The following is a 25,741-nucleotide window of genomic DNA, read 5'->3' as shown; positions in this document are numbered from 1 at the left end:
AGAGGACATGTGACGCAGGATCAGTGACTGAACAGAACATTGATTAACGTCGGTCGTACAGGGAGCTGATCACAAGTTCTAGTCATCTGTCTATGTGAGCTCCTGGCCACCCCCCGCCAGCGGTGATACGGTTAATTTCTCTAACGTCCTAGTGGATGCTGGGAACTCCGAAAGGACCATGGGGAATAGCGGCTCCGCAGGAGACTGGGCACAACTAAAAGAAAGCTTTTAGACTACCTGGTGTGCACTGGCTCCTCCCACTATGACCCTCCTCCAAGCCTTAGTTAGATTTTTGTGCCCGGCCGAGCTGTATGCACACTAGGGGCTCTCCTGAGCTCCTAGAAATAAAGTTTATGTTAGGTTTTTTTATTTTACAGTGAGACCTGCTGGCAACAGGCTCACTGCAACGAGGGACTAAGGGGAGAAGAAGCGAACCTACCTGCTTGCAGCTAGCTTGGGCTTCTTAGGCTACTGGACACCATTAGCTCCAGAGGGATCGACCGCAGGACCCGTCCTTGGTGTTCGTTCCCGGAGCCGCGCCGCCGTCCCCCTTACAGAGCCAGAAGCAAGAAGATGGTCCGGAAAATCGGCGGCAAAAGACATCAGTCTTCACCAAGGTAGCGCACAGCACTGCAGCTGTGCGCCATTGCTCCTCATGCACACTTCACACTCCGGTCACTGAGGGTGCAGGGCGCTGGGGGGGGGGCGCCCTGAGCAGCAATAAAAACACCTTGGCTGGCAAATATATCACAATATATAGCCCCAGAGGCTATATATGTGATAAATACCCCTGCCAGAATCCATAAAAAAGCGGGAGAAAAGTCCGCGAAAAAGGGGCGGAGCTATCTCCCTCAGCACACTGGCGCCATTTTCTCTTCACAGTGCAGCTGGAAGACAGCTCCGCAGGCTCTCCCCTGTAGTTTTCAGGCTCAAAGGGTTAAAAAGAGAGGGGGGGCACTAAATTTAGGCGCAATATTGTATATACAAGCGGCTATTGGGGAAAATTCACTCAGTTATAGTGTTAATCCCCACATTATATAGCGCTCTGGTGTGCGCTGGCATACTCTCTCTCTGTCTCCCCAAAGGGCTTTGTGGGGTCCTGTCCTCAGTCAGAGCATTCCCTGTGTGTGTGCGGTGTGTCGGTACGGCTGTGTCGACACGTTTAATGAGGAGGCTTATGTGATGGCAGAGCAGATGCCGATAAATGTGATGTCGCCCCCTGTGGGGCCGACACCAGAGTGGATGGATAGGTGGAAGGTATTAACCGACAGTGTCAACTCCTTACATAAAAGGCTGGATGACGTAACAGCTATGGGACAGCCGGCTTCTCAGCCCGCGCCTGCCCAGGCGTCTCAAAGGCCATCAGGGGCTCAAAAACGCCCGCTCCCTCAGATGGCAGACACAGGTGTCGACACGGAGTCTGACTCCAGTGTCGACGAGGTTGAGACATATACACAATCCACTAGGAACATCCGTTACATGATCCCGGCAATAAAAAATGTGTTACACATTTCTGACATTAACCCAAGTACCACTAAAAAAGGGTTTTATGTTTGGGGAGAAAAAGCAGGCAGTGTTTTGTTCCCCCATCAAATGAGTGAATGAAGTGTGAAAAAGCGTGGGTTCCCCCGATAAGAAACTGGTAATTTCTAAAAAGTTACTGATGGCGTACCCTTTCCCGCCAGAGGATAAGTTACGCTGGGAGATATCCCCTAGGTGGATAAGGCGCTCACACGTTTGTCAAAAAAGGTGGCACTGCCGTCTTAGGATACGGCCACTTTGAAGGTACCTGCTGATAAAAAGCAGGAGGCTATCCTGAAGTCTGTATTTACACACTCAGGTACTAGACTGAGACCTGCAGATAGTGCTGCTGCAGCGTGGTCTGTAACCCTGTCAAACAGGGATACTATTTTGCGAACATAAGACGTCGTCTTATATATGAGGGATGCACAGAGGGATATTTTGCCGGCTGGCATCCAGAATTAATGCAATGTCCATTCTGTCAGGAGGGTATTAGAGACCCGACACTGGACAGGTGATGCTGACTTTAAAAGGCACATAGAGCCTTATAAGGGTGAGGAATTGTTTGGGGATGGTCTCTGGGACCTCGTATCCACAGCAACAGCTGGGAAGAAAAATTTTTACCTCAGGTTTCCTCACAGCCTAAGAAAGCACTGTATTATCAGGTACAGTCCTTTCGGCTTCAGAAAAGCAAGCGGTTAAAAGGCGCTTCCTTTCTGCACAGAGACGAGGGAAGAGGGAAAAACCTGCACCAGTCAGCCAGTTCCCAAAATCAAAATTCTTCCCCCGCTTCCTCTGAGTCCACCGAATGACGCAGGGGCTCCACAGGCGTAGCCAGGTACGGTGGGGGGCCGCCTCAAAAATTTCAGCGATCAGTGGGCTCGCTCACAGGTGGATCCCTGGATCCTTCAAGTAGTATCTCAGGGGTACAAGCTGGAATTCGAGGCGTCTCCCCCCCCGCCGTTTCCTCAAATCTGCCTTGCCGACAACTCCCTCAGGCAGGGAGGCTGTGCTAGAGAAAATTCACAAGCTGTATTCCCAGCAGGTGATAGTCAAGGTGCCCCTACTTCAACAAGGACGGGGTTACTATTCCACACTGTTTGTGGTACCGAAACCGGACGGTTCGGTGAGACCCATTTTAAATTTGAAATCCTTGAACACATACATAAAAAAATTCAAGTTCAAGATGGAATCGCTCAGGGCGGTTATTGCAAGCCTGGAGGAGGGGGATTACATGGTATCCCTGGACATCAAGGAGGCTTACCTACATGTCCCCATTTACCATCCTCACCAGGAGTACCTCAGATTTGTGGTACAGGATTGCCATTACCAATTCCAAACACTGCCGTTTGGACTGTCCACGGCACCAAGGGTCTTTACCAAGGTAATGGCAGAAATGATGATACTCCTTCGAAAAAGGGAGTTTTAATTATCCCGTACTTGGACGATCTCCTTATAAAGGCGAGGTCCAAGGAGCAGTTGTTGGTCGGAGTAGCACTATCTCGGGAAGTGCTACAACAGCACGGATGGATTCTATACATTCCAAAGTCACAGCTGGTTCCTACCACACGCCCTACTGTTCCTGGGGATGGTTCTGGACACAGAACAGAAAAAAGTGTTTCTCCCGCAGGAGAAAGCCAAGGAGCTGTCATCTCTAGTCAGATACCTCCTGAAACCAAAACAGGTATCGGTGCATCACTGCACACGAGTCCTGGGGAAAATGGTAGCTTCTTACGAAGCAAAATTCCATTCGGCAGGTTCCATGCAAGAACCTTTCAGTGGGACCTCTTGGACAAGTGGTCGGGATCGCATCTTCAGATGCATCGGCTGATAACCCTGTCTCCAAGGACCAGGGTATCTCTACTGTGGTGGCTGCAGAGTGCTCATCTTCAAGAGGGCCGCAGATTCGGCATACAGGACTGGGTCCTGGTAACCACGGATGCCAGCCTTCGAGGCTGGGGGGCAGTCACACAGGGAAGAAATTTCCAAGGACTTTGGTCAAGTCAGGAGTCGTCCCTACACATAAATATTCTGGAACTGAGGGCCATTTACAATGCCCTAAGTCTGGCAAGGCCTCTGCTTCAAAACCAACCTGTACTGATCCAATCAGACAACATCACGGCAGTCGCCCATGTAAACCGACAGGGCGGCACAAGAAGCAGGATGGCGATGGCAGAAGCCACAAGGATTCTCCGATGGGCGGAAAATCACATCTTAGCACTGTCAGCAGTGTTCATTCCGGGAGTGGACAACTGGGAAGCAGACTTCCTCAGCAGACACGACCTACACCCGGGAGAGTGGGGACTTCATCCAGAAGTCTGCCAACTGTTGGTAAACCGTTGGGAAAGGCCACAGGTGGACATGATGGCGTCCCGCCTAAACAAAAAACTAGATATTGCGCCAGGTCAAGGGACCCTCAGGCAATAGCTGTGGACACTCTAGTGACACCGTGGGTGTACCAGTCGGTTTATGTATTCCCTCCTCTGCCTCTCATACCAAAGGTACTGAGAATAATAAGAAAACGAGGAGTAAGAACGATACTCGTGGTTCCGGATGGGCCAAGAAGAGCTTGGTACCCAGAACTTCAAGAAATGATATCAGAGGACCCATGGCTTCTACCGCTCAGACAGGATCTGCTACAGCAGGGGCCCTGTCTGTTCCAAGACTTACCGCGGCTGCGTTTGACGGCATGGCGGTTGAATTCCGGATCCTAAAGGAAAAGGGCATTCCGGAGGAAGTCATTCCTACGCTGATAAAAGCCAGGAAAGAAGTAACCGCAAACCATTATCACTGTATTTGGCGAAAATATGTTGCGTGGTGTGAGGCCAGGAAGGCCCCAACAGAGGAATTTCAGCTGGGTCGTTTTCTGCACTTCCTACAGTCAGGAGTGACTATGGGCCTAAACTTGGGTTCCATTAAGGTCCAGATTTCGGCTCTGTCGATTTTCTTCCAGAAAGAACTGGCTTCACTGCCTGGAGTTCAGACATTTGTAAAGGGAGTGCTACATATTCAGCCCCCTTTTGTGCCTCCTGTGGCACCTTGGGATCTCAACGTGGTGTTGAGTTTCCTAAAGTCACATTAGTTTGAGCCACTTAAAACTGTGGATTTGAAATATCTCGCGTGGAAAGTGGTCATGTTATTGGCCTTGGCTTCGGCCAGGCGTGTGTCAGAATGGGCGGCTTTGTCATGTAAAAGCCCTTATCTGATTTTCCATATGGATAGGGCAGAATTGAGGACTCGTCCCCAGTTTCTCCCTAAGGTGGTATCAGCTTTTCACTTGAACCAACCTATTGTAGTGCCTGCGGCTACTAGGGACTTGGAAGATTCCAAGTTACTGGACGTAGTCAGGGCCTTAAAAAATTATATTTCCAGGACGGCTGGAGTCAGGAAAAACTGACTCGCTTTTTATCCTGTAGGCACCCAACAAAATAGGTGCTCCTGCTTCTAAGCAGACTATTGCTCGCTGAATTTGTAGCACAATTCAGCTGGAGCATTCTGTGGCTGGATTGCAGCATCCTAAATCAGTAAAAGCCCATTCCACGAGGAAAGTGGGCTCATCTTGGGCGGCTGCCCGAGGGGTCTCGGCTTTACAACTTTGCCGAGCTGCAACTTGGTCAGGGGCAAACACGTTTGCTAAATTCTACAAATTTGATACCCTGGCTGAGGAGGACCTTGAGTTCTCTCATTCGGTGCTGCAGAGTCATCCGCACTCTCCCGCCCGTTTGGGAGCTTTGGTATAATCCCCATGGTCCTTTCGGAGTTCCCAGCATCCACTAGGACGTTAGAGAAAATAAGATTTTACTCACCGGTAAATCTATTTCTCGTAGTCCGTAGTGGATGCTGGGCGCCCATCCCAAGTGCGGATTGTCTGCAATACTTGTATATAGTTATTGTTAACTAAAGGGTTATTGTTGAGCCATCTGTTGAGAGGCTCAGTTATGTTTCATACTGTTAACTGGATATGGTATCACGAGTTATACGGTGTGATTGGTGTGGCTGGTATGAGTCTTACCTGGGATTCAAAATCCTTCCTTATTGTGTCAGCTCTTCCGGGCACAGTATCCTAACTGAGGCTTGGAGGAGGGTCATGGTGGGAGGAGCCAGTGCACACCAGGTAGTCTAAAAGCTTTCTTTTAGTTGTGCCCAGTCTCCTGCGGAGCCGCTATTCCCCATGGTCCTTTCGGAGTGCCCAGCATCCACTACGGACTACGAGAAATAGATTTACCGGTGAGTAAAATCTTATTTTACCCTGACTCTCCGTCTCTTCCTTAGCTCTATGATGTGAAGGGTCTCTTCTCAGACCCCCCTCTCCTCCGCATGGAGCGAGCTGCAACACGTGAGTAACACATTATTGCTCAGGTATGAAAGAGGCTTCTTATCCCCAAGAGCTTGCAATCTTTTGTTACCAGTCCTTCTATACTGCATGTTTTATTGCATCTCTGCCAGAGACTCTCCCTGTATACATCTGTCGCTTCATCTCTGCCAGAGACTCTCCCTGTATCCATCTCTGTCGCTGCATCTCTGCCAGAGACTCTCCCTGTATACATCTCTGTCGCTGCATCTCTGCCAAAGACTCTCCCTGTATCCATCCCTGTCACTGCATCTCTGCCAGAGACTCTCCCTGTATCCATCTCTGTTGCTTCATCTCTGCCAGAGACTCTCCCTGTATCCATCTCTGTCGCTGCATCTCTGCCAGAGACTCTCCCTGTATCCATCTCTGTCGCTGCATCTCTGCCAAAGACTCTCCCTGTATCCATCTCTGTCGCTGCATCTCTGCCAAAGACTCTCCCTGTATCCATCTCTGTCGCTGCATCTCTGCCAGAGACTCTCCCTGTATCCATCTCTGTCGCTGCATCTCTGCCAGAGACTCTCCCTGTATCCATCTCTGTCGCTTCATCTCTGCCAGAGACTCTCCCTGTATCCATCCCTGTCACTGCATCTCTGCCAGAGACTCTCCCTGTATCCATCTCTGTCGCTGCATCTCTGCCAGAGACTCTCCCTGTATCCATCTGTCGCTGCATCTCTGTCAGAGACTCTCCCTGTATCCATCTCTGTCGCTGCATCTCTGCCACTCTCCCTGTATCCATCTCTGTTGCTGCATCTCTGCCAAAGACTCTCCCTGTATACATCTCTGTCGCTGCATCTCTGCCAAAGACTCTCCCTGTATCCATCCCTGTCACTGCATCTCTGCCAGAGACTCTCCCTGTATCCATCTCTGTTGCTTCATCTCTGCCAGAGACTCTCCCTGTATCCATCCCTGTCACTGCATCTCTGCCAGAGACTCTCCCTGTATACATCTCTGTCGCTGCATCTCTGCCAAAGACTCTCCCTGTATCCATCCCTGTCACTGCATCTCTGCCAGAGACTCTCCCTGTATCCATCTCTGTCGCTGCATCTCTGTCAGAGACTCTCCCTGTATACATCTCTGTCGCTGCATCTCTGCCAAAGACTCTCCCTGTATCCATCTCTGTCGCTGCATCTCTGCCAGAGACTCTCCCTGTATCCATCTCTGTCGCTGCATCTCTGCCAAAGATTCTCCCTGTATACATCTGTCACTGCATCTCTGCCAGAGACTCTCCCTGTATCCATCTCTGTCGCTGCATCTCTGCCAGAGACTCTCCCTGTATCCATCCCTGTCGCTGCATCTCTGCCAGAGACTCTCCCTGTATCCATCTCTGTTGCTTCATCTCTGCCAAAGACTCTCCCTGTATCCACCTCTGTCGCTGCATCTCTGTCAGAGACTCTCCCTGTATACATCTCTGTCGCTGCATCTCTGCCAAAGACTCTCCCTGTATCCATCTCTGTCGCTGCATCTCTGCCAAAGACTCTCCCTGTATCCATCTCTGTCGCCTCATCTCTGCCAGAGACTCTCCCTGTATCCATCTCTGTCGCTGCATCTCTGTCAGAGACTCTCCCTGTATACATCTCTGTCGCTGCATCTCTGCCAAAGACTCTCCCTGTATCCATCTCTGTCGCTGCATCTCTGCCAGAGACTCTCCCTGTATCCATCTCTGTCGCTGCATCTCTGCCAAAGATTCTCCCTGTATCCATCTCTGTCGCTGCATCTCTGCCAGAGACTCTCCCTGTATCCATCTCTGTCGCTGCATCTCTGCCAAAGACTCTCCCTGTATCCATCTCTGTCGCTGCATCTCTGCCAAAGACTCTCCCTGTATCCATCTCTGTCGCTGCATCTCTGCCAGAGACTCTCCCTGTATCCATCTCTGTCGCTGCATCTCTGCCAGAGACTCTCCCTGTATCCATCTCTGTCGCTTCATCTCTGCCAGAGACTCTCCCTGTATCCATCCCTGTCGCTGCATCTCTGCCAGAGACTCTCCCTGTATCCATCTCTGTCGCTTCATCTCTGCCAGAGACTCTCCCTGTATCCATCCCTGTCACTGCATCTCTGCCAGAGACTCTCCCTGTATCCATCTCTGTCGCTGCATCTCTGCCAGAGACTCTCCCTGTATCCATCTCTGTCGCTGCATCTCTGCCAGAGACTCTCCCTGTATCCATCTCTGTCGCTGCATCTCTGCCAGAGACTCTCCCTGTATCCATCTGTCGCTGCATCTCTGTCAGAGACTCTCCCTGTATCCATCTCTGTTGCTTCATCTCTGCCAAAGACTCTCCCTGTATCCATCTCTGTCGCTGCATCTCTGCCAGGGACTCTCCCTGTATCCATCTCTGTCGCTGCATCTCTGCCAGGGACTCTCCCTGTATCCATCCCTGTCACTGCATCTCTGCCAGAGACTCTCCCTGTATACATCTCTGTCGCTGCATCTCTGCCAAAGACTCTCCCTGTATCCATCCCTGTCACTGCATCTCTGCCAGAGACTCTCCCTGTATACATCTCTGTCGCTGCATCTCTGCCAAAGACTCTCCCTGTATCCATCTCTGTCGCTGCATCTCTGCCAGAGACTCTCCCTGTATCCATCTGTCGCTGCATCTCTGCCAAAGATTCTCCCTGTATACATCTGTCACTGCATCTCTGCCAGAGACTCTCCCTGTATCCATCTCTGTCGCTGCATCTCTGCCAGAGACTCTCCCTGTATCCATCCCTGTCGCTGCATCTCTGCCAGAGACTCTCCCTGTATCCATCTCTGTTGCTTCATCTCTGCCAAAGACTCTCCCTGTATCCACCTCTGTCGCTGCATCTCTGTCAGAGACTCTCCCTGTATACATCTCTGTCGCTGCATCTCTGCCAAAGACTCTCCCTGTATCCATCTCTGTCGCTGCATCTCTGCCAAAGACTCTCCCTGTATCCATCTCTGTCGCCTCATCTCTGCCAGAGACTCTCCCTGTATCCATCTCTGTCGCTGCATCTCTGTCAGAGACTCTCCCTGTATACATCTCTGTCGCTGCATCTCTGCCAAAGACTCTCCCTGTATCCATCTCTGTCGCTGCATCTCTGCCAGAGACTCTCCCTGTATCCATCTCTGTCGCTGCATCTCTGCCAGAGACTCTCCCTGTATCCATCTCTCGCTTCATCTCTGCCAGAGACTCTCCCTGTATCCATCTCTGTCGCTGCATCTCTGTCAGAGACTCTCCCTGTATACATCTCTGTCGCTGCATCTCTGCCAAAGACTCTCCCTGTATCCATCTCTGTCGCTGCATCTCTGCCAGAGACTCTCCCTGTATCCATCTCTGTCGCTGCATCTCTGCCAAAGATTCTCCCTGTATCCATCTCTGTCGCTGCATCTCTGCCAGAGACTCTCCCTGTATCCATCTCTGTCGCTGCATCTCTGCCAAAGACTCTCCCTGTATCCATCTCTGTCGCTGCATCTCTGCCAAAGACTCTCCCTGTATCCATCTCTGTCGCTGCATCTCTGCCAGAGACTCTCCCTGTATCCATCTCTGTCGCTGCATCTCTGCCAGAGACTCTCCCTGTATCCATCTCTGTCGCTTCATCTCTGCCAGAGACTCTCCCTGTATCCATCCCTGTCGCTGCATCTCTGCCAGAGACTCTCCCTGTATCCATCTCTGTCGCTTCATCTCTGCCAGAGACTCTCCCTGTATCCATCCCTGTCACTGCATCTCTGCCAGAGACTCTCCCTGTATCCATCTCTGTCGCTGCATCTCTGCCAGAGACTCTCCCTGTATCCATCTCTGTCGCTGCATCTCTGCCAGAGACTCTCCCTGTATCCATCTCTGTCGCTGCATCTCTGCCAGAGACTCTCCCTGTATCCATCTGTCGCTGCATCTCTGTCAGAGACTCTCCCTGTATCCATCTCTGTTGCTTCATCTCTGCCAAAGACTCTCCCTGTATCCATCTCTGTCGCTGCATCTCTGCCAGGGACTCTCCCTGTATCCATCTCTGTCGCTGCATCTCTGCCAGGGACTCTCCCTGTATCCATCTGTCGCTGCATCTCTGCTAGAGACTCTCCCTGTATCCATCTCTGTCGCTGCATCTCTGCCAGAGACTCTCCCTGTATCCATCTCTGTCGCTTCATCTCTGCCAAAGACTCTCCCTGTATCCATCTCTGTCGCTTCATCTCTGCCAGAGACTCTCCCTGTATCCATCTCTGTCGCTGCATCTCTGCCACTCTCCCTGTATCCATCTCTGTTGCTGCATCTCTGCCAAAGACTCTCCCTGTATCCATCTCTGTCGCTGCATCTCTGCCAGGGACTCTCCCTGTATCCATCTCTGTCGCTGCATCTCTGCCAGAGACTCTCCCTGTATCCATCTCTGTCGCTTCATCTCTGCCAGAGACTCTCCCTGTATCCATCTCTGTCGCTGCATCTCTGCCAATGACTCTCCCTGTATCCATCTCTGTCGCTGCATCTCTGCCAAAGACTCTCCCTGTATCCATCTCTGTCGCTGCATCTCTGCCAAAGACTCTCCCTGTATCCATCTCTGTCGCTGCATCTCTGCCAGAGACTCTCCCTGTATCCATCTCTGTTGCTGCATCTCTGAATATTCACCTGTTCTCCCCCCATTTCCAGCTCTCCTTGGGGTGTCCCGATATGGGGTGCACGTGAATGGCTTCCTGCATAAGGAAACAGAAACATATATGTGGATCGCCAGACGTTCATTGACGAAACCCACGTACCCTGGAAAGCTGGACCACCTGGTGAGGGCGTGAGTGACACCTGGGGGGGTTTATAACTCACAGTCAGGAACATTTAACAGTAATGACCATTAACATTCATTAATCTGAAGGTAATTGTGTGTGAGAGATCTCTGCCACCAGCAGCCGTGATAGTGAATAAGTGCGAGTGGGACGTGACCAGAGGGTTAATCTGTATAAAACCATACAGTAGAATATTATCCTCTGTGTCCTGTATGACAGGCTGCCGGAGGAATCTCTGCAGGGTCCGGAGTGTGGGAGACTCTCCTCAAGGAGTGTACAGAAGAGGCATGTATCCCAGAATCCCTTGCAGCCACTGCCAAACCAGCCGGGACCGTCAGGTAACCCCCAGTCCCCAACCAATGTTTCTCCATAGACTATAACTGTCGTTACCTAATGAGAAGCTATAACGGACTGAGTTAGTCCAGGAAATATTGTTATTAGTGACTCAGGAGTGGGAGAGCGTTTCATTGTTGGGTCCAGCCAGTTACCGTATGAGGGTCTTATTCAGGTCTGTTAGCGAACCAAAAAAGCACACTAATGGGTAAAACCATGGGGTCATTCCGAGTTGATCGCTCGCTAGCTGCTTTTAGCAGCATTGCACACGCTAGGCCGCCGCCCTCTGGGAGTGTATCTTAGCTTAGCAGAATAGCGAGCGAAAGATTAGCAGAATTGCTACTAAATAATTCTTTGCAGTTTCTGAGTAGCTCCAGACCTACTCCTACACTGCGATCACCTCAGTGCGTTTAGTTTCTGGTTTGACGTCACAAACACGCCCTACGTTCGGCCAGACACTCCCCCCGTTTCTCCAGACACTCCCCCCGTTTCTCCAGACACTCCCCCCGTTTCTCCAGACACTCCCCCCGTTTCTCCAGACACTCCCCCCGTTTCTCCAGACACTCCCCCCGTTTCTCCAGACACTCCCCCCGTTTCTCCAGACACTCCCCCCGTTTCTCCAGACACTCCCCCCGTTTCTCCAGACACTCCCCCCGTTTCTCCAGACACGCCTGCGTTTTTTAGCACACTACCGGAAAACGCTCAGTTACCACCCAGAAACGCCCCTTTCCTGTCGATCACTCACCGATCAGCAGTGCGACTGAAAAGCGCCGCACGAACACCAGCAAATCTACTAAGTTTTGTGTAAAATAACTTAGCGCATGCGCTCTGCGTACCATGCGCATGCGTAGTTAGCAACAAATCGCAGCATAGCGAAAATCGTCAACGAGCGAACAACTTGGAATGACCCCCCCATGTGCACTGCAGGCTGGGCAGATGTAACATGTGCAGAGAGAGTTATATTTGGGTGGGGTGTGATCAAACTGAAATCTAAATTGCAGTGTAAAAATAAAGCAGCCAGTATTTACCCTGCACAGAAACAATATAACCCACCCAAATCTAACTCTCTCTGCACATGTTACATCTGCCCCACCTGCACTGCACATGGTTCTGCCCATTAGTGTGCTTTCTTGGGTAACTAGCAAACCTAAATAACCCCCATGACCCCCCGTAACTGTTTCACTGATTATACCATGATTTCTGCACCTTTTCAGGTGTATCCTTGGCCTTCATCCATACACACAACATCTTGTATCCCTCAGGGTGTAGAGTGGATCTTGATCCAGAGGCACCAACAGGCTAAAGCTTTAGGCTGTCCCAGGATGCATTGGGGCCTCCTCTATAACTCCGCCTCCAGGCACTGAGAGCTCAGTTTTGAGTTGGTGCTTGCAGTAGCAGGTCACTTAACAGGGGGACTGCGCTAGGCAGCCCTGATAAAGAAGATTTCTTCAAGGGCTGTCAGCGCTGTATGTCAGGGTCACACTTCAGCGCTGCAGCTCCATCACCTTGCAAGCGGCTTCGCAAACTCTCGCGGCCTGTTCCCGGGTTCTTGCGGCGGAGACGTCCCGGCTTAGGCACACAGTCGCAGACTGCTCTCCTGGATCGTGTGGCTGCTACGAGGAGAAGGTAAGAGGGTCCCCCAGACGGGACCCGCCATTAAATCGCATTCCGTCCGCAACCTAGGGAGACGGGCCGGTACGCTGCAGTGGATATTGTCACCGAGCAGGGACCCCACTAAACCCCAGAGTGTCAGAGTACAGGTCGTGTGTACCAACACCACATTTAATAAGGCTCGCTAATACCTGGGGTGGAAGACCAGCATAGGGGAGACTGCGCATGACCTGCAGCCCCCCCCTCGTCCAGGGCGACATCAACTGCAGATTTTCCCGCCCTGGAGCTGACTCGCACTCTCCCTCACTCCGTGACTGAGACACTGGGCGCCATTTTCTAAGTATAGCTGCAGCTGGTCTCCGGGACTGCAGGGCACGGTCTCCCTTGTAAAGCCGCCTGTATACAGCGCTGTGATTTTACAAACCCTTGAGTATTCTACATGTCTTTATACAGACGGCGTAAGTTGAGAGAGTGTACTGTTTCCAGAAAATATTGTACGAGTATTCTGATGTATCCTCCGGTTACTGACCGCGCTGTGATATTTATTCTATATGTACATATACAAGTCCAGTGCAGCTTTATTGTAATAATTCCTGCATTGTCTGTGACTGTGTGTGCCTGTATCTGCTGTGTGGTTTCACTCTCCGTGTTTCCCAGATATATCTATCACTATATTCTGTACCCTAAGGGACTAGGTGCGTCTGGGTCTTTTAATATAGTGTGTCACAGTATTTATCCTATAAGTATATTCTACTGTGTACTCAGTCACATAATATTGGATTTAATCGCAGGTATTGTACTTTATCTGGCTTTATCGTACTAAGTCGCTCTATTGTTGCATTCATACACAGTGTCTAACAGAAAGGGTGATAAATCTGTGGACTCTTCAGCATGCAGAGTATGTGCCAAGGATTTGTGTATGATGGTCTGTGTACTGCATGTCGTCCACCTAGTCAGTCCGCAGCTCCTGTACCAACCCAGGAGCCACCATGGGCCGTGTTCTCAAACCTACTGGGTACTCTGGTGGAACGCATTACGCCCCCTATGGGATCACCTGTGCCAATGCAGCCACAATTTGTCCCTATAGTTAATCTACCTTGTGCGGATAATTTAGCTAACCAGCTGCAGCAATTAAATCAGTCATTGGTTAGACAGAAATCTGTCCCAGGTCACTCCCGTGTCTCTGGGTCATCTAAGCGGGCTGCTTCCTCCTCACAATCCACTAATCTCTCAAATGTCTCATCGGAAGAGGACGGGGAGCATACTGTCCTGTCAGACACTGAATCGGGTGTTTCTGACGAGGATTCCCCCTTGCAGATTGATGTCCCTGCTCTAGTGGATGCTATTAAGCAATTCCTACAAATCACTGATGAGGATTCTACTACTGTGGCAAAGAAAACTGATAAGTTTAAACGGCAGAAGGTGGTTAAAACTGTATTGCCCCATTCTGACCATTTAGTGGACATCAGACGGGAACCCTGGTCTAATCCAGGGAAGAAATTCCCTCTGTCTAAACGGGCCCTGGCTCGCTATCCTCTCCCTGCAGAGTTATGTAATAAATGGGAAAATCCACCACTGGTGGATTCTCCCGTCACCCGCCTAGTGGGGTCATCTACTCTGCCTGTCACCACTGTCACCTCACTGAAGGAATCAACAGATAAGCGTGTGGAGGGATGCCTGAAGTCTATTTACTCCCTTACAGGTGCTGTACATAGACCCACTGTTGCAGACTCCTGGGCTGCTAAAGGAATTGAAGCATGAGTTCAGGTATTAGAGGATGAGCCGCCCGAGGATATATCTGACATTGCCAGACAGCATCTGTCTCATAATACCACCGCCGCCTATTATATTCAGGAGGCGTCCTCTGAGGCGGGGATAATGGCAGCCGAGGCGTCAACCACGTCAATCCTGGCTCGCCGTATTCTGTGGTTGAGGTCATGGAAAGTGGACCTAGACTCCAAAAAGACCTTGGAGGTACTTTCCTTTACCGGGGACATTTTGTTTAGGGAAGACCTAAATAAAATTGTACAAAAAAAAGGGGGTGTTGTAGGTGCACTGTCTCTAGTATTACTGATATCATACAGCTTGGCATATAATAGTGGAGTTTAGTTATGTATTGATTAATGTATGTAGCCGCAGCCCCACGGCAAGGGACTCCACTCTGCTGCGGTACCTAATACTATAGGGGTTCAAACCTAGGGCACCCCCCAAACCACCACAGCCAAGCGACCCCAGGGCATCACAGGGAATGATTGTGTAGTGAGAAGGATAAGGAATAGGTGAGAAAAAGGTGTTATGGGGTGAATTAATAGAAGTGAAAAAGGTGTGACATGTATAATAAACCAACAGTGAAAGTGCCAAATGAAATGTTATGCTGCGATGCCCTGTTGTCGCCCAGCCGTGGCAGTCCAGGGGGCCCCGCACCCCAGGGGCCACCCCATTGCTGACCTAAACTCCACTATTTATTATATGCTAAGCTGTATGATATCAGTAATGCTAGAGACAGTGCACCTACAACACCACCTTTTTTTCGTAGAACTACAAGTCTCAGTAGGTAGCACCTCGCATTACTGGCAGCCATAGGTGTGCAGTCTAAGGCCCCTCCCTAAATAAAATTGCGTTTGTATTGGCAGCTGCTGAGACTGCTCTTCTCCAGAATACTAATCCTTCTGCACAGTAGGCAAAAGGTTCCACTTTTTGTTCCTTTCGGCCTGAAGGGAAAGCAAAAGGTCAGGCATACCTGAGACAATCTCGTGCTCCCAACACCACCAAGCCCAAGGCAAAACAAACCTGGGCGGCTCGTCAGCCTGCTTCTAAACAAGACAAGCCTGCTGCATGACTGGGCGGCCCTTCAGCCTGCTTCTAAACCAGACAAGCCTGCTGCATGACTGGGCGGCCCGTCAGCCTGCTACTAAACAAGACAAGCCTGCTGCATGACTGGGCGGCCTGTCAGCCTGCTTCTAAACAAGACAAGCCTGCTGCATGACTGGGCGGGCCTGCCCCTGGGGGACCCCAGGGTGGGAGGCCGACTTCTGCAGTTCTCCCAGGTCTGGTTAAACACCACTTCAGATGCATGGTTACTGGAAGTTGTCTCCCCCGGGTACGCAGTCGCTTTCAAGAGACGTCCCCCTCGCCAGTTTTGCACCATGGTTCTGCCTTTAGATCCGTTACAGGCGCAAGCATTGCAAACAGTTGTCGGTTCTCTCCTGGGTGGTACCTCCGTCCCAGAGAGGCAGATGTTATTATTCCACCCTGTTTCTAGTTCCGAAACCAAATGGGTCCTTCCGGCCTATAGTCAACCTCAAATCATTATTTTATTTATTAGCAGTTTCTTATATAACAGCATATTCCGTTGCGCTTTACAATTAGAATAACAGTTATAGAACAAAACTGGGCAAAGACAGACAGAGGTAGGAAGGCCCTGCTCGCAAGCTTACAATCTATAGGGAAATAGGCATTGATACACAAGGATTGATGCTACTTGTTACATAATGGTTCCCCAGATTGCTAGGTTCTTAATGGGTTGTATGATATGATCACCCCGCAATGTTGGAAGACAAAATGTGAGGTTATGTGGACTGTACAGAGGGAATGTAACTGGATAGGGAAGCATTGAAGGTTATGTGGGTGGGTCTGGAATTTGATAGGCTTGTCTGAAGAGATGAGTTTTCAGGGAACATTTAAAGGTTTGGAGACTAGTGGAGAGTCTTATTGTGCGTGGGAGAGCATTCCACAGAGTGGGTGAAGCCCGGGTAAAGTCCTGTAATTTTGAGTGGGAACAGGTAATACATGTGGTTGAGAGACGCAGATCTTGTGCAGAGCGGAGAGGTCTGGTAAGGAGATATTTTGAGATGAGTGAGGAGATGTATGATGGTGAAATCACTGAACAAATTTGTGAGAGTGTCCAAGTTTCGTATGGAAACACTGCGCTCCATTGCACTGGCCATGGAACCCGGAGACTATATGGTATCCCTGAATATACAGGATGATTACCTGCATATTTCTATTGTCAAGTTGCATCAGCAGTTTCTGTGGTTGGCTATTGGCAACCTCCATTATCAGTTCCAGGCTCTACCATTTGGACTGGCGACTGCTCCTCGCACCTTCACCAAGGTCATGGCCGTGATGACAGCCCATCTCCGTTGACAGGGAGTCAGAATCCTGCCTTATCTGAACGACCTGCTGATTCTGGCAAATTCCCACAATGTCCTCATCAGTCATCTACAACTGACGGTAAACTTCCTGCAAGCCCACGAGTGGCTTATCAATTGGAAGAAGTCCTCGCTGGTCCCAGCTCAGAGCATGGTGCACCTGGGGGCACTGCTGGACACACACAGTCAGGGACTGTTTCTGTCTCCATAGAAAGTCCTGAGGCTTCAGGACAGGATAAGATGCTTCCTTTGTCAACCCAGAGTGTTGATACACTTGGCGATGCAAGTACCTGGCTTGATGATGTCGACATTCGACATGGTAGAGTACACTCAATTTCATTCCCGCCCTCTACAGAGGTTAATTCTTTCCAAGTGGGACGTCCTGCCTCAGAGGATCAGATCTCACATGATCACTTTGACTCCGGAGGTTCGTCTGTCGCTGACCTGGTGGCTACAGGACCAGCTATTATCCCTTCTGGCTCCCCAACTAGGTCTTGCTGACAATGGACACCAATCTTGGCGGAAGGGGTGCGGTGTTCGAGCAACACTCTTTTCTCTTACGTCCCAGAGGATGCTGGGGTCCATATTGGTACCATGGGGTATAGACGGGTCCACCAGGAGCCATGGACACTTTAAGACTTTAATAGTGTGGCCTGGCTCCTCCCTCTATGCCCCTCCTACCAGACTCAGTTTAGAAAATGTGCCCGGAGGAGCCGGTCACAACTAGGGGAGCTCCTAGAGCTTCTTTGTTTTTGTTTTTTGTTTTTTTAAGAGTAATAGGCACAGAGAGGCTGCTGGCAACAGTCTACCTGCTTCATGAGACTTAGGGGGGGAGTAGTGTCCAACCCTCAGGTTAATGGCCACTATCTCCACTGACAGGACACTGAGCTCCTGAGGGTGTTGATCGTTAGCCCCCGAGGTGACCGCTCACTTCCGCAGCATGCCGCCACCCCCTAACAGAGCCAGAAGATCGCGGTGGTGAGTGTGTCACCGGTGACCTGACAAGCGGGGAGCTGGTGTATATGGCGGCAATAGGGGTGGGAGCGCAGTACTGACACTGAGCTCCGGAGGCTCAGCGGTACACAGGTGCGGCGCTGTGAGGGGCCAGCGCTATACCCTACAAAACTGGTCACTCAGGCTATCGGCGACATATGTACTACTGCTAGCGCCATTACCTCAGGCCAGTATAAACATCCAAAGTGCAAGAAGACGCGCCATGTTTGGGGGCGGAGCTTCTCCTCAGAGCGTACCCAGCAGCTCACCAGCGCCATTTTCTCTCTGCAGATCCACACTCTGAGACGCTGACAGGAAGCGCTGACCCTCCATGACTCCAGCTCTCCTGTGCGGTACGAAGCGGGTTGTAGAAGGGGGGGGGGGACACACACTGTCTAATACTGTGTAGTTCTATTAAGGGTACACAGTCAGCGCCAGGTAGTTATTCTATAACTGCCTACTGGGGCGCTGTGTGTGCTGGCTCCAAGCTCTGTGTTTCTCTGAAGGTACTTGGGGGAAACTATGTCTGACATTTTTCCTGTGTGTGTGTGTGTGTGTGTGTGTGTGTGTGTGTGTGTGTGTGTGTGTGTGTATATGCAGCAGAAAATATATCTTCTCCAGCGTAATCCATTCTACGTACACAGGAATGTAATATTTTGTCTCAGCCTTCTGAAGCCGAGCCCCAGTGGGTAGCTTCTATTAAGGGAATGATATCCCAGATTTCTACTAGGATTGCGCTTTATGAGACTGAATCACAGATTTTAAAACCATCTGTGGAGGTTTTGTCTGGTTCTGTCCCCACTACCTCAAAATCCCCTGGTTTATCCAAGAAACGTGCGCTTGCTCAGATTATGCAGGTCGACATGGACACCGACTCTGACACGGCAGAGGGTGATGCGGATATGCGGGGGGTGAGGCTTCCCTGGCAAGAGGGGTGCAACTCATGATTGAGGCTATTAGGGATGTGTTACACATTACTGACAAACCACCTGAACAAGTAGAGGAGGCTTACTTTACAGAGAATAAGAAGGCCCTCCCTGACCTTCCCTGCGTTTAAGGAATTAAACGCATTATTTGAAAAATCCTGGGAAAATCCAGAGGAAAAAATTCCAGATTCCAAAGAGGGTTCTTGTGGCTTTTCCTTTCCCAGAGGATGATAGGAACAAGTGGGAAAACCCGCCTATAGTAGACGCTTCTGTATCTAGACTGTCTAAAAAGAAGGTTTTACCTGTCTCGGGGTCTATCGCTTTGAAGGAACCGGCAAACCGCAAGATTAAAACTACGCTCAAATCCATATACACTGCTTCAGGAGTGCCGTTAAGACCCACTATTGCCTCTGCATGGATTTCTAAAGCCATAGTAAAGTAGTCGGGCACGTTACTAGAGGACTTAGATTCTATGGATAGAAGTGACATTGAATTGTTTTTCCGTAACATACAGGATTCTGCGGGTTTCATAGTGGAGGCCATGAAGGACTTGGGTAATCTGACTGCAAGGACATCGTCCATGGCTGTCTCAGCACGCAGGGGACTCTGGCTATGCCAATGGTCTGCAGACGCGGAATCCAGGAGAAGTGTGGAGAACCTACCCTTCACAGGTCAGGCTCTATTTGGGGAAGCATTGGATGCGTGGATCTCCACGGCAACCGCTGGTAAGTCAACCTTTCTTCCCTCAACCTCTCAGACGGCGAAGAAACCTTTTTCTCTGTCCTCTGTGCAGTCCTTTCGGTCTGCAAAAGCTAAAAAGTCCAAGACTCCTACCACTTTCTTCAGAGGTGGGCGAGCAAAATAAAAAAAAACGGCATCGGCAGGTTCCCAAGACCAGAAACCTGCCTATGTGTCCTCAAAATCCTCAGCATGAAGGTGGACCTCCCCACCTGGAGAACAGGCAGGTGGGAGCGAGGCTCAGACGTTTCAGTCACGTCTGGGTGTCGTCCGGTCTGGATCCCTAGGTACAGGATATTGTGTCCCAGGGGTACAAACTGGAGTTTCAAGAGCTTCCCACCCCACAGGTTCTGACAGAAAGGGCTATTCTTCAGGAAGCCATTCACAAATTGGAAAGGTCAGATGTAATTGTTTCAGTTCCACCTCATCTGGTAAACCAAGGTTACTATTTTAACCTGTTTGTGGTACCGAAACCGGATGGTTCGGTCAGGCCAATTTTGAACCTGAAGTCGCTAAACCCTTATCTGAGGGAATTCAAGTTCAAAATGGAGTCTCTGAGTGCGGTGATCTCAGGGCTGGAGGAGGGAGAGTTTCTGGTGTCCTTGGACATCAAGGATGCGTACCTCCACATTCCGATTTTGCCGCCACACCAGGCTCAGATTTGCGCTGTTGGACTGTCACTATCAGCTCCAGGCACTGCCATTCGGCTTCTCCACAGCACAGAGGGTGTTCACCAAGGTAATGGCAGAGATGATGATCTCCGCAGCAGGCAGGGGGTGAATGTAATTCCTTATCTGGACGATTTGCTGATAAAGGCATCTTCCAGGGAAAAGTTATTGCAGTCCATTGCTCTCACGACTCGACTGCTCAGGGAACATGGATGGATCCTGAATCTTCCAAAATCACATTTGGAGCCGACAAGGAGATTGTCTTTCCTGGGGATGATCTTCGACACGGAAGTGCAGAGGGTATTTCTACCGGTGGAAAAGGCGTTGGTGATCCAAGCTATGGTCCAGGATGTCTTGAAGCCTACCCGGGTATCGGTTCTTCAGTGCATTCGCCTTCTGGGGAAGATGGTTGCCTCCTACGAAACTCTTCAGTATGGAAGATTTCATGCACGGTCCTTCCAACTAGATCTTCTGGACAAGTGGTCGTGATCTCATCTGCACATGCACCAGAAGATACGTCTGTTGCCAAAATCCAGGATTTCACTCCTGTGGTGGCTACAATTGCCTCACCTAGAGGGCCGCAGGTCCGGGATTCAGAACTGGATCCTTCTAACCATGGATGCAAGTCTCAGAGGTTGGGGCACAGTCACCCAAGGGGAGACCTTCCAAGGAAGGTGGTCAAGTCTGGAATCCATTCTTCCAATCAACATTCTGGAACTAAGAGCCGTGTACAACGGTCTTCTACAAGCGGCACATCTACAAGATCGGGCCATTTAGGTGCAGTCGGACAATGTAACGACAGTGGCCTGCATAAACCGACAGGGCGGAACGAAGAGCAGAGCTGCAATGTCAGAGGTAAAAAGAATCATCCTCTGGGCAGAAAGGCACGCTTTGGCGCTATCAGCAATCTTTTTTTTTTTTTTTTTAATATTTATTTATTCAGATTTTCCATTTACATCATAAAGTAAAGTAAATACTGCAGAACAGTCAGACATTATACAGTAACCAATACCGCAATGGTAGGTGAGAGATCACAATAAAGGTAATCATTAATAAGGGTACAATGTAGATAAAACATCAATTTCTAGCGTATAAATGAATGTTCTGAGGTATTTTAGCAAGAGCAAATAGTGTGATCGTCCCTTTGTCTGACCATCTATAACAATTGAAACATTACAGTATAGAATAAAATAAACCAGAAGAACAAAAAGAGACATACAGGGGGGCAAGGGAGAGAAGGAGGAAGGATGGGGGGGGCAGTGTCCTAGACCTTATTTTGCTAAGTACAATCTATACCAGTGCAAGAATAATACTATACTATATATCACCTCAACATGTCTGTGGAGGTTTATACTCATTGAAAACTTTAATTATATGTTGCTGAGTCATCAAGTCAAGAGTGTTTATGTATGGAGCCCATTTAGTAGAGAACGATCTGGCTCCATTAACCAGGTCATGACAAGCATATTTCCTTTCATAATACAAGAGTTGTAAAAGTTTGCATTTAACGTCTCCTAATCTGGGAGCAGATTTTTTAATCCAGTGGAGCAATATACATTTCTTACATACCGCTAATAGGGTAATTAGCAAAGGTAAGACACATTTCTTATTCCTGCCCAGATACCAACTGGAGAAATTAATACCCAAACAGGCAGCTGGTTCAGGACAGAGATGAAGATGGAACATATCATTGGCAAATTGTATAACTTTACACCAAAACTGACTAATTTTATAGCAATCCCACATACAATGCATAAAATCTGCTTTAACCGCTGTACATTTACCACAATCACCAAGTTCTTCTTCGACCATATGTCTACGCTGATATGGGGTGATATATGCTCTATGTATGGTGCGAATATGTACCTCCTGCAGATAAGCAGATTTCAATATTTTCATAGAGAGGGAAAAGGATGAAGTCAGATCTTGTAATGTGGTCAATAGAGGAATATCTATTTTCCATTTTGATACCAAAATCTCCCATTGGTTGCGACTATTAAAGGCAATAAGCAGGGCGTATAAATGTTTCACCTTATAATTAGTGTGTAAAAGGAAATAAAACAATTTCTCTATAGAGTCAATCTGGGATTGTGTGATTTGTGGCTTATATATTGTTAAGGGGGCTGCTTTCTTTTTCATCAGGAAATGGCGGACTTGTAAATACATAAATAGATGTGAGTTAGGTATCGAGAAGCAACTGGAGATCGTATCAAAAGAAGCCAAATGGCCTCCCGGGTCAAAGACCTTGTATGATAAATCTAGCCCTTTGGAGCGCCATATTTTAAACCATGGATTTGTTAGCGAAGGGGAGAGAGAGGGATTGCCCCATAAGGGGATGAAGGGCGTAGTGTATGGGTCGCTGTTACAATGTTTATTAACGGCAATCCAAGTTTTGTAAGTATCTGCAAATAAGATATGAGTGCGTAAATCTGCGGGTATAAGGGAGGGTGGTGATTGAAGTAGGGCACTGGGCGAATATGGTGCGAAAATTTCCATATCAAGAGAAAGGTCCGTATAATGAGACTTGGTTAATATCCAGTCTTGGATATATCTATAGAATATGGCATGTGAATACATCTTTAAGTCGGGATAACCCATCCCACCTTCCCTCCTGGGCATTGTGAGTTTAGCTTTGGAAATCCTGGGGCGCTTACCCTGCCAAAGAAATTTAGAAAACAGGGCATCAATTTTTTGTATGTCAGATTGAACCAACGCAGTCGGCAACATCTGCATACAATAGAACAATTTAGGAAAGAGGATTGAGTGTATAACCGTTGGACGACCCAAAAGGGAGATAGGAAGGTCTTTCCATGCCTCCAGCTTCGTTGCTAGTTTTGTTATTATGGGGTGGAAGTTTACAGAGTACAGTCTCTTTAATTCAGAGCAAATTTGTATACCCAGGTATTTTATCTGGGACGATGTAATTTTAAAGGGGATAGAGGGATCAGTCAGCAAATCAGGAGGTATCGCTCCCAGAGGTAGAATCTCTGATTTGGACAGATTAATTCGGTATCCAGAAACTAAACCAAAAGAGTGTAGCAAATGAAGTAAAGCTGGCAGAGAGCGCCGAGGATTAGATAGAAAGATAAGAGTATCATCAGCAAACAAACTCACCCTCAATTCCTCAGCTCCCACCTCCACTCCGGTCAGTAAAGGGGACGATCTTATTGCCACCGCTAATGGTTCTATTGCGATGGCAAACAAAAGGGGCGACAAAGGGCATCCTTGTCTCGTGCCTCTGTGTAAAGTAAAGGCAGGAGAGAAGAGCCCATTGCATACTACCTGGGATTTAGGGGCAGAGTAGAACAGACGGAGGATGTCAATGAATTGAGTAGGGAAACCAAATTTTTCTAAAGTACTGAACAAATGAGGCCATAGCACAAGATCGAAGGCCTTTTCGGCATCTAACGTAATTAAAATTGAGGGGGAAGAAGATGGGGTAAGCGATAGCAGCTTGATGTATTGCAGCCAGAACTCTTCGTACGTTCACCACTGAATGCCTCCCACTAATAAATCCCGTTTGGTCTTTATGAATAATAATGGGTAGAATAGGTTTCAATCTTTCAGCCAAAATTTTTGTAAAGAGCTTATAATCGGAATTTAACAACGAGATGGGTCTGTATGATCCGGGGAGAGCAAGATTTCTGCCTGCCTTTGGTAAAATTTTAATAAAAGCATCCGAGAAGTGAAGAGGAAGACTCCCAATGCTAATTATATGATTAAAACAGGCAGCTAAGGGTTGGGCAATGTGCGAGTTCATCATCTTATAAAATTCATTAGTATAGCCGTCAGGTCCTGGGGATTTGGCAAGTTTCAACTGTTTTATGGCTAGTAAAACTTCCGCAGTGGTGATTGGTGCAGTTAGGGTTGAACCAAAAGAGTCAGGGAGCTGAGGAAGTGAGAGCGAGTCCCAGTAAGCGGAGGGATAGTGGGAGGAGGGGGGGAGAGGAGGAGGGTTAATAGTAGTAGGAGGGGAGGTTAGTGTAGAATTCTCAGCTGGTACAGAATAGAGGGTTTCATAGAAAGATTTCATAACCTCTGCAATTTGTTTATCTGAAGTAGTGAGAGATCCATCCGCCTTTAACAGCGGGTGGATCACTGATTGACCCCTCGATCCCTGTAGTAGATTAGTCAAGAGCCGTCCTGTCTTATTACCAAATTTATAGAACTTAGCGTTAACTTGGAAGAGGTGGTTATCCCCACTTTTTTGTAATAATTCACTAAAATGTAGTTTAGCAGTTAGGTAAGAAGTTTTATGTTCTGGGGATGGAGATAATTTATAAGTTTGAAAAGCACTAGATAAATTGGCTTGCAGTTCAAGATAGGAGGCATTACGTTGTTTTTTAAGAGAGGATACATAAGCAATCAATTTGCCCCTAATTACAGTTTTGGCGGCCTGCCAGAAGACTGAGGGATTAGAATTTACATATGACTCGTTCTCCCTTAGATACTCCCCCCACCAAGTCTCCAAAAGAGACTTCAAATATTGAGTCTCAAATATTGAGACTCCAAAAGAGACTTCAAATATTGAGACTGCATTAAGTGGGAAGGGAATCTCCAAGCGGGAACAGAGCCCCCTGTTTTGCCAAAACTCATTGCCATATGAACCAGTCCATGATCTGCTATGACTGGGGGTTCCATGTCTACCGACTCTATTTTTGGAAAAAACTGTTCAGCTACTAGAATATAGTCAATTCTTGACCATGTATTGTGGGTCAGAGAAAGGCATGAATATTCCCTCTCTATGGGATGTGTAGCCCTCCAAGTGTCGATTAAATTAAGTGTCTTAAGAAAAAAGGGTATACCGATCTTTGGCAGTGTCAGTTCTCGTTTCGGGGGGGGAGTCCTGTCCAGGAAGGAAGATGAGAGTAAGTTAAAATCACCACAGACTATTAATGTGCTGGGATCTAAGACATGTAATCTCGCAATCAGAGAAGTGAAAAAGGTTTTACAGTATACGTTTGGCGCATAGATATTGCATATATGAAAGACCACACCTCTGAATTCCAGCTTCAGTATTAAAACCCGGCCTTCCGCATCAGAATCAATATTAGATACAATAATATTCAAGGATTTCTTAGCTAATATCACCACACCCCGGGACTTGGTATTATAAGATGCAGAACCCAATACCCCCCAACCCATTATATTCAATTTTTTTACCTCTTCAGGCTGTAAATGTGTTTCTTGCAGACAGATTACATCTATCATATGTTTATTTAGATAAGTCAACAGACGTCGCCTTTTGGCAGGAGTATGGATACCCCGGACATTAAGAGACCCAACCTTAAGTGACATCATAGCAAGGGTAAACAGTCATCATTTTAAGCACAGGCAGTTTTGAACCTAGTCTAGGTAGGGAAGGGGGAGGGTCACACATGAGGGACAAACAAACAATAAAAATACAAACACATTTACTAACGAAAAACACAAAAGAACCAAGCCACCATGAGCAGCAACCACCCATCTTCCACTTAGACTTCCAGTAGGAATCCAGACCTCGTGCCACCAGTGCCCTGAGGGCTGAATTCTGTAGTAGCGATATAGAAAATAACACCCTACGGCACGGTCTCCACTCCAAACACCATTCATTTTAGCAATTAACCATCTATCTCTGTCAAATCAGGGCACAAACGCAAGCACATCAGAAATGAATATAACATATTGCTCAAAAATAACAACTGAGAGGAACTATAATATCTCAACATATGAGCAATACATTTCTCCAGTGC

The 25,741-nt window shown here is 48.5% G+C and overlaps 1 protein-coding gene across 2 annotated transcripts in view; it reads left to right on the top strand.

Annotated features, from left to right (window-relative positions):
* The window catches only part of LOC134992844 (uncharacterized), a 132,671-nt gene that overhangs the window by 74,111 nt on the left and 32,819 nt on the right, over positions 1–25,741 (top strand). For both annotated transcript variants that reach the window (XM_063950815.1, XM_063950814.1), the window contains exons 4-6: positions 5,794–5,857; positions 10,462–10,589; positions 10,809–10,927. In XM_063950815.1, coding sequence (XP_063806885.1) covers positions 5,794–5,857; positions 10,462–10,589; positions 10,809–10,927 — 311 coding nt within the window. The remainder of the gene's footprint in view (positions 1–5,793; positions 5,858–10,461; positions 10,590–10,808; positions 10,928–25,741) is intronic.

This window comes from Pseudophryne corroboree, chromosome 2 (genome assembly GCF_028390025.1).
Source record: "Pseudophryne corroboree isolate aPseCor3 chromosome 2, aPseCor3.hap2, whole genome shotgun sequence".
Lineage (NCBI taxonomy): Eukaryota > Metazoa > Chordata > Amphibia > Anura > Myobatrachidae > Pseudophryne > Pseudophryne corroboree.
Note: the sequence above shows the minus strand (reverse complement) of the source record. Positions and strands in the feature narration are given on the sequence as shown.